General features: G+C 39.9%; 1 protein-coding gene across 7 annotated transcripts in view; it reads left to right on the top strand.

Moving 5' to 3' along the window:
• Nucleotides 1-8843, top strand: part of LDB3 (LIM domain binding 3) — a 282469-nt gene extending 273626 nt beyond the window's left edge. For 3 of the 7 annotated variants that reach the window (XM_075348991.1, XM_075348993.1, XM_075348992.1), the window contains one exon: nt 857-8843. In XM_075348991.1, coding sequence (XP_075205106.1) covers nt 857-946 — 90 coding nt within the window. In that variant the 3' untranslated portion in view covers nt 947-8843. The remainder of the gene's footprint in view (nt 1-856) is intronic. The other 4 variants (XM_075348997.1, XM_075348996.1, XM_075348995.1 and 1 more) reach the window with 3 other exon arrangements.
• Nucleotides 8844-10170: the final 1327 nt, after the last annotated feature.

Consider the following 10170-nt stretch of genomic DNA (forward strand, 5'->3'; position numbering starts at 1 on the left):
ATCTAACATCATGCCCACTATTGTATGCATTTATTCTCACTCTTTGATTGGACCAACTCTGATACGTTTTTATGTGGCCTACTGTTGTTGCCCGGCGGGTATCATCTATGTTTATATACTTAGCACATTAGTTTCAGCTGTTACCTTCCCGACGTGGATGGTGTGTTTGTGCGCATGCGCGGTCCGCGCTTGGCGTCCTGGCTTGCCCGACGGCGTCTCCCAGGTAACGGCGTGCAGGATTGGGAGCCATGTCTCCTCTCGTGCGCGCCCTGCCTGACGCCGTGCGCGCACCCCCGGCCGCCTGCGCCGACCGCGCATGCGCCGACTTCTTTACCATTCATTGGCTAGTAAAGATCATGTGACTGGTCACCCGGCCTATTTAGCACTTCCGGTAACGGAGAAAACCATATCCCTCACGGTCTGATGAAGCGTGTTACTCCTTACACGCGAAACGCGCGTTACCCTTCCTAGGGGGGTATCAAGACCTCTGTCCTCTGCACTACTGGCACTTTATTTTTCTACTCCTGGTTAAATTGGCTGTACTGGGTATGTTCTCTAGACTGACCATGTATTTATGCTGTTATTGTATTGCATTTTACCATTCCAGCCATTTGTGCAGTATTTTGTATTAATTGTGATATTATCTACTGTGCCAGTTTGATGTCATGCCTTTCCATCTTCTCCACGATATTTTCTTGTAATGAATTGCTTACTATTTAATAAATACTTGTTACCTTTTGCATATTAGCCACTTTTTGTCCTCCTGTTTTTGAATATATATATATATATATATAATGAACGTATATGCAAACAGTGTGTCATACTGTAAAAAAAAATTCTTATTTTTTTATTCTAGGTTTGCCATGTGAATTTGGAAGGGCAACCATTCTACTCCAAGAAGGACAAGCCTCTGTGCAAGAAACATGCCCATGCTATCAATGTCTAAAAATTCTAACTTATTGTAAAAATGGGGACAGACAACTCCCAAAAAAGTCCACAACACCGAATTTTTACTTTAAAACATGCTACAATACAGCAGACATCTGTTTAGCATGATAAGAAAAAAAAGAAACAACATATTAGAAATGAAAATTTAAAGATATCTATTCAAACTGAAGAATATAAATATGTGTCGATATGTAGCCACCAGAATGTGAAGTTTTAAGCAGGAAAATGACATCAAATGTGTCCAAAGTCCTTGAAATAATGAGGATAAAATAGGTTTTGTACTATTTATCAATATTGTGGGAATATTTTTGGCCTGTCTTCCCACGTTAGTATTAGTCCCTGCTGGTTTATACATTAACTTCATGCACATTGAAGAAAACAGAAGCTTTTCCAAGACCCATAAAGAGCCATTTGCTCAATAACAAAGATTAAACCCTTAGAGCAAAAGGATTTTAGTGACACCATTTAGCTACAGGCCCATGATATAGTCAGAATATCATCTTCTGTAGGTTACCCTCCCAAGATGTGGGGTCCAAGAGTGATAGTGATTACATAAAATGTGCTAAACCAAGGCCCTTGTATACATCCTCTGCCCAAGATATACACTACGAGGCTGCAAAAAGTAGTCCTGACGCCAAAGAGGTTTATTAAATACAAGTTTGTGAAGAGATTATTGTTCTGATGATACTGATGTGAGATTGAACACAGAGCTACAGTCCGAGCAGAAAAATAAGCAGAGTGCCAAGCGACCAGATGTATGGTATTTTTAGAGCTGCCGCGGATAGAGTTTTAAAATAAATGAAGTGCACCCTGGCCAAAAAAGGAAGCGTCGCTCCAGTGTTTAGATCAGAGCCCCCAGCACCTTCTGAGCAGAGGGAATTAGCCAATATACAGTCTGATTGTGTGGACTCATCCAGAAAAAGGGACATAGATGAAAAAATGTCTACTTTTTGCAAAAATAGTTAGAAAAAAAAATGTACTTTTTATAGAAATACTAGGATGCTCCTGAAGAATAATCACCTATGCGCTCATTTAGGATAAATCTTGAAATATTATTACGTTTTTGTGGCTTGCCTGGGTGGTTACACTGAAATACATACGATACTATTATATATCATACTATAAAGTATCTAACGAAAAACTAAAAACGTGATCATAAAAAAAGTCAGCACATACCCCTCGTATGCGGCAGATATATACAGTATCTATGATTATATCCCTGGACTATCCCCTAAAAGCCAAGATATTTACACATGGCATTTGGTAGAGCAAAGTGATTGTGAGCTGTTGGAAGTAATGCAAGTATATATATATGAAGAGAATGGAGGGCAGAAAGATTGTAATATTAAAATGGCATTGGTCACGTGTGATGGCAGTAATCACTCCAAGCACCATGTTATAGAGAATGAGCTTGCATTGAAAAGACTGCAATCACCTGACCATTTATAACAAGATTAAGATAGAACTGTTTACATTTGTGTATATTTACTAGCAGCGTAAATATAGGTCCAGAGTATCAATGTCAGGTTTAGGTGGGTCATTCCCTAATAGTGTGATCTTTGTAGCTGCGCATGGGCCCAAGAGGTTATGGGGCCCACAACCACCTCCATAGCAGGTGGAATTGTGCATAATGATGAGCGGCAAGGGTCCATATATTGTTCTTGCACAGGGACCCTCTTCTGTTTGTGTCCACTCCTAGGATGCTGAATCCAGGCTCAGACTGGCCCACATGTGAATGGGTGAAAAATTGATGGACCACTGTGCAGGAGTGGACCCTCACCCTTCTAAATGAGCAGTAATATGCACAATACACATGATTCACTACATACATACAAAGGCAGCATCTTATCATTCATTCATTCAACAAACTATCTAGTTTATCATTATATAGAAGTAGCCAAATTGTGACTGAGGATAGTGTAATATTTGCATGTATCTGAACAGTGGGCTTAAGAGTCAATGTTACTAGTCGGCTCTTGGCAATCCAATCCAACATTGGCCATATGCCTGCTTAGGGTTCCCAAAGCCTTTTAGTATTGCCAAAGTACAACCAATTGAGATTAATGCTGAAATTGTAGGGGAATTGCATCAAGCCTCAAACTGTCCTTCCTGGATATTGATCACATTCTCTAGGGAAGTGGTCCCCAACTTTTATGACATTGAGAGCCACATTCAGCTTTGAGAGAGCGTGATGAGCCCCATCTAGCTCCCGCCCCCCTCACACCAGTGACACTCTGAGCCCCCATTACTGGTAATTGACAGCCAAAGCACAATAAGGAAGTATATCGAGATCCAGGGGATCCTAGCCTACCCAATTCAGATCTGCTCTTATATTTGGAGCTACTCACAAAAGTCACTATCCGGAGACCTGCTCTTCATAGCTGTCTGACTGCTTGGTACATGAGCACCTGGTCTAACAGACAGCTGCGAGCCACACATCACAGGCCCACGAGCCACATGTGGGTCCCGAGCTACAGGTTGGGGACCACTGCTTTAGGGCAATGAGGGGACCTCATTCACATTATTTTCATGGGGCACCTTCCCTCTTTTTTTTTTAATAAACTGCAGATGGTGAGTGCATATACATTGCTTGACAATTTTATAATGGACACTAGAATGAAACATTTAAAGGCAATTATTTATAAAGTATATAGAATGGTTTTTGATCTGATGGCTAGTTAGTAGTTAGAAACTCCACTTTATAGCTAGCACAAATAGTGTTGCTTTTTTAGTGTTTACACTGTATTTTTTCAGGTTATAAGGAGGAAAGCACAGTTGGATTTTTTTACTTCCGACAAACATGAGAATCTGTATTTTCTGAAAACTGCTTTCACGATGATTAGCTTTTATTAATTTTAGTTATTTGAATTTACTAGCTGGTTTGAGAGTCATTTGAAGTTTATGGGTGTGTACTGCAAAGAATAGTAATACCTAGGCGAGCTATATGAGTACTTTATAACAGCAGCAAAAGCATGGCAGACGTTGTCAGACCGGACCAGGTTTAATTCTGGAACGGCACACGACTCCACTCATCTGTTACAGGCTTTAATTGAGCTCCAAAATCAAGACATTGGTTAGAAGCAACTTCTGGATCTTGCTGCTAGAAATTACCATGTAGTTTAGTCCAAAGGATTGATGAAGTAGTTAGGCTTTGAAATTGTCTGCCTTGGGTTCCCAAGACAGTTTTGTTTTGCTTCTAATATTTTTTTTGTAGTTTATTGCAATACTAATATAACATTTGTATCTGCAAAAAATGATGATAACTGTTACATAAATATATATAGAACATAAGGTGCACAATGAGTGCCTAATAGTGAACAGATATAGACAGAGAATTGAAGATTGCGGGAAATATTTTTGTGATTTATTTATGTGTGTGGGAATTATTTAGTATATTTAGAGTTGGGGATTACATGCGAGAATGATATTTATAGTTTTAAGGCTTAGGAGCTGAAGGCAGTGTTTTCATCCCATGTAGAATGCAGCCTGTGAGGAAGTCAGCAGAAAGTGATATTTCCTTGTAGTAATATATCCAGTAACTAGATCTGAGTGTTCATAGACTAGAGCCCAATTGGTGCCCACAATTATTCGACACCATTGGATTTCTACTTGCCTTCCATTTAAGCCAAGTGACTTGAAAAATGGGGTCCAGTTGGTGTGATGGGCCAATGACCATCTATAAGGCAGCCAGATAGTCTTCTAGAGCTTCCAGGATGGTCCACTTCAGTTGGGTTTTTAGCAATTTTGGGACACCATGCACTGAAATAAGGATTGGCTTTCTGTACAATTTTCAAAATATTACTCTCCAGCCATGGAATAAGTAAACTATGCAATCAGAGACTTTGTTCGGAGATCATTTGACAGCAATAACAGCACAACATACATGGCTATTCTTGTATTCAAAACATCAAAAGCAGCCGATGAAAGCAAATGATTTAGTATGGGTCCAGTGTGGTGTCTGAATCCAATTGTAGCTTCTCTTATGAATGAAGCCACAATACCGATGTAATTATTGAATAATACATTTGCATCACTTCATTTGCAATGGGTACATCTGTCCCAGGTATACTTAAGGAAAGCCAGATAGTTTATTGTCAGACACGAAGGCAAAGGAGGCCGAAGAACTAATTTTAGGGAACACTATAATAAGACTAAGCTGAGTACTCAAGTCCCATAAATAATCATGACAATGACAAAATTCATTGATTTGCATTACTGTAGATGAGACAAGAATTTATTGAAATTAATATTGTTACATCTCAAAAATAACATGGCCTCATTCTAGAGAAACGTCATCACAACTGGAGAAAATCAGCTACAAGGAAGCAATGGCAGATCACTCACAATGTGTCCCTCACGTGAGTGACCTAAACAATTGCACAACTGGTCCATATTGGTCCATAGGGTAGAGTAGACTTTTGGAATTTAATAAATAGAATATTAATATTTATTTGTATTAATTTTCATTTTGGAGAAACATTTACATGTAACATTTGTAGCTTCAAAGTTTAACCAGAGAAATATATATACCGGTGACTTGTTAGTTACATGGACATTCCCTTTAATGATATGTGTTTTTAAATTTACATAAATTTATTGGAAGAAAACAATTAGGACTGGACTTTAGCATTGCGTTAAAAATGTGGCATTATTTGTAGTATTTTTCAGTGGGTTTTTTGGAGAACTTACAAGTTGCCTCGTTAGGGTGCTATTACACACTCGCATTTGGGTTCGTATTAGTATTTCTAAGCTAAGACCTGGGCTGGGTTCAACACAGTAGAGGAACAAATCTTTCCTTTATATTTACTCTCCACTCATGTTCCATGCCTGGTTGTAGCTTCTAAATTTCTAATGCAACACAGTGTCCCAAATGCTGTCATGTGAAAGAACAAAAATATCTCTCGCATTGGCTTTTTGTTATGGTTCTCTGCAACTATATTCTGTAGGGAATATTGAAAAATGCTAAGAAAAATCTATGTCCACCATGCCACAAAATGAATTAAAAAAACACTTTACACTGTAAAATGTGTGAAGGAGCCATAGATGGAATATTTTCAGTAAATATATTCTTGACATAATCTTGCTGTTTATTGAATCTCCAAATCCAAGAGATATTTAACAGGTTAGAAGCATATTGAGATTATAGTTACCTTGAATAAGTTTTAGCTTTTGAACAAATAGCAATAGTAACTCACAAATCTGCATGTTATAAAATATCACTGTCCTATGAAAACAAATGTACATTTATAAGTTAAAGGGGTTGTCCACTGCTTTTACATTGATGGCCTATCCTTAGGATAGATCATCAACGTCTGATCAGTCGGAGTCCAACACCCCAAACTCCCGCCGATCAGCTGTTTTCGGTCCCGGCAGCAGGCAGACAAAAAGGCTCTGCTCCGGAGCTGTGCCACCTTCGGATAGTGGCCGCGGTTGGGTACTGCACATCCGTCTCCCATTCTAATCAATAGGAGGCAGATGTGCAGTACCCAGCCGCGGCCGCTATCACAAGACGGAGCAGCTCCGGAACTGAGCATTGCCTGCTGCCTGCTGCCACTGCCACAACCTGGAACAGCTGATCAGTGAAGGTGCTAGGTGTCGGACCCCGGCCGATCAGACATTGATGACCTATGCTAAGGATAAGCCATCAATGTAAAAGCAGTGGACAACCCCTTTTAATATAGCTAAATACCAACAAATTGTACTGGTGACATCAAGTAATAGAACACCAGAAGTAAAACTGCTAAGCTGAGCTATGCCTAGTGCTTGGGGGCTGGAGCAATCTTCTTGCCTTTGTGTACATCATCACAACCAAGTTTGTTTTTTATTGCTACACCATTTCTACAATGAAAAAAGAAAACAGAGTGCAAATAGTTTTTTATTAAAGATGTCCCCCTGCTTTGTGCCTCCAGCGGAGATACAGAACTATGTTCTTCATGGTAACAGACCATAAACAAACCCTGTTTAGTCTGATGCTGCAGTTATATTCCCTTCCATTTATCCACTTCTTCCTAAGACAATAGGAATGTATCAGCTCGCCAGCCAGATATTCATCCAATATAGTTTCAAAGAACAAATGAAAAAAAAGAACAGTTTAGAATCCAACAACAGTTTATTTGTAAACACAACATGAAGCTCTTGAAACATAGTTGCTAATAAAAAATAGTGCTGGACTTTCTCCGATTTGATTTACTTCTTCCTAACATATAATGGGCATGTGAGCAGGAAGCAGAGGATAGATAGAAAGCAATTTGCCTGCAGGATCAGACTACATGATTTGCTTGTTGTTTGTTACCATGGAGACACCTAAGTTTGCATAGCACTCAGGACAAACTTGTTAAGAACTTGTTATTAAGACTATATGAAAACATACTACTTTTTCCATTGTTGATGACTTAGAGCAATAAAAAGTATCGTATAGCAAAAGGCATCATTTTTATCACGTCATTTGGTCATCAGATCAGTAACCAAGATCTGGTCACACCCCCATACACATTAGACTAATGCTGGTTGAACCCGCCATTATTGATGGGATTAATTAATAGTATAATGTGTATGGAAGCAAGCCCCTGACAATTTCTGGGGAAAATATTGATCTACCATGTTTGGATATCAGACTGCCGATCGTATTCTCTCCTGAAGATAAGCTGCCGCCAGACATATTTCATAGCTCTCTCATGAAGAACACAAGTGTTTGGCTGAGCGAGCACTTCTGTGTAGGGTAGAGACAGCCAAGATGGGTGTTGGCCAAACAATTGGCGGAACAATTGTTTAGTCATCGCTAGATATTAGTGCACCCCTGAAAGTTCGGTTCGGTGGGTTCAGCAGGACTTTAGATAAAGTTTGGAACCCGGACTTGACCTGAACCCCAATGAAAATCACAAATTGGGCAGTTTGGATCTCCGTCCACATGCACCAAGCCATAAGCAGAACACTCGTGAGGGGGGTGGGCTGGGTTTTTCCATGTTTTTTTGTTTGCTGTTGTTATTACCAGTGTAAACCGTTCAAACACTGCAAGTGGCGATGCTCGTATGAGTGGTTTGTATACATTAAGCATCCAAACTCTGAACCTGAACTCTGTTTTTTTTTTGTAAAGTCTGTGTTTTGTACGAACACCGAACCTTGGGTTTGCTCATCTCTAGTCATCACCCATCAGGTGCCCATACACCTTAGACACCTTTTGGTAAAATACCTTACTACAGCTTATCAAGTATGAAGCATTGAAATTCATCATGCCCAATGTATCTACACCATTTTTTGGGTGGTTCACATACACATGAGTTGGTCATCTAGTCTTTAATGTGTATTGGACCTTAACATTGCAAATAGTAATATAGGGTAGTCAATTACTTGTTTGATAAAACGGAGCCATGGATGATCTTGGATGGTCTGATCTTACCTCTTGATTCAAGAATTAATATGATTTGTTAGCAGTTATATAGTGAAAATTAAAGCATATATTCAGTTCAGATAAAGGCAGATATTGTAGGCTGTCAAGGTGGTTAAAAGACGGCCATCTGAAACATTACAAGTGTTAGAGTTCATTGTGTGTATTCTGTTGCCTGCATGCCTCAATTATCTTCTCCATTTCACTAAACCAAGAAAAAAGTTGGATAATACGTTCTATAATGTTTAATATAGAGCCCAAAATAACTGCAAAATACTATTTACATGTTCCGTTACATTTGATTTCTTGGGATAGAGAACTAGAAACAATGTTTTTTGCTGATCACCAAACACTGCCTTTACTCCACCAAGTGCTCTTGCTTTGTTCATTATGTGAACTGCAGTTTACAGTATTATGAAAAAGAAAATGTGTGAATATATATTGCATGTCTTTTGTTCTGTAAAAACACCATTCTGGCAAATATGTCTGTGTAGACATACACTGAATAAATAAAAGCTTTTTTGCTGTTGCATTCTGTCTATTTGACTCAATTTTTACTTACAAAATTTAATTAAAAAAAACCAACAAATCTTTTCTAGACAATTTCTAATGTAAAGACATTGGGCAGTGTTTCTAGTGCAATGCCTTATTTGTTTGCCATGTCCAAATACAGGTATATTTTTGAGAATTTACATAAGTGAAATATTTTAGTTTTAAATTGTTGGTTTGATATTGATAGACGACACACATAAAAGATTTTGCAGGAATTTATGACTTACAAACTATATTTTCTCTAGGTAGACATCCAACTGGCAACAACTGATGGGAACATGTAATAGCTTCCTACACAATCTCTAAAAAAAAAAAAAAAGTGGTTGAATGTATTGATTTTAATGCCAATGTTTCACTAGAAGCCCTGATTTGCATATGATTCCCCTTTGGGCCAAAGTCATAATATATATATAATAACGAGCATAATAGAAGTCAATGAGAATCTCGGTCACAATGTGCCTGTAGGTCTCATGCTATTACAAGAGGATTGCCAGCGAGGGGTGTAACACAGAGGAAACACCAGGGTAGAAATACAACGGAAGGCCCTGGCATCAGGGAGAGGAGAATGGGGTCACCTTCTAACTCTCACCTGAGCTTGATCTCTGCACTCCCTAATGTCCCATCCTGCTCAGCAGCAGGAAATAGATGGGAAGGAGGGGACGTCCGGGCATCAGGCCAGCGAGCGCTTGCGCATAACGCTGGAGTCATAGGGGAAAGTGCGGTCACGAGGTTATGGGCGGCACTAACTGATGACACTCACAGCGCCGCCCATAACCTCATGCCCGCGCAAAGCGTCACTAGCGGTCACACGTGCACGCAGTGCACGGCACCGCTACAGTGGAACAGCGCATGCGCGGGACCACGGGCACCCAGGGGCGGTGTCCTGAGCTTTTGAAATTCAGCGTTCGGGGGCGGCGTAAATCTGCAGGAGGACAGCAACGGACCCCAGGCAGCCCGCCCCCATGGACGATTTTAGAAATTTGCATACGAAAAGGTACCAGTTTACAAAGTGTTTATTTTGGTATAAAAGGTGCCAAAAAAACTATAGGAAGCTTCCTAGAATGCAGCCCAGGAGCTGCAGAGGGGGGAACTTTTAGCTTTATAGCTAAATTTCTGATGACAGGTTCCCTTTAAGGAACGTGCCTCTGACTGTGGAGGCCACCTGACCAATGCTAAAGGAGACTATGGTCTTGCCCATATCCCCTCTTTCCACCATTCCCTAGGTGAGCTACTAATTGGGTTGCCCAGCTGACCAACGGGATCACAGGGGAAGGGAGGTCCAGCCA

This window comes from Anomaloglossus baeobatrachus, chromosome 5 (genome assembly GCF_048569485.1).
Source record: "Anomaloglossus baeobatrachus isolate aAnoBae1 chromosome 5, aAnoBae1.hap1, whole genome shotgun sequence".
Taxonomy (NCBI): Eukaryota; Metazoa; Chordata; class Amphibia; order Anura; family Aromobatidae; genus Anomaloglossus; species Anomaloglossus baeobatrachus.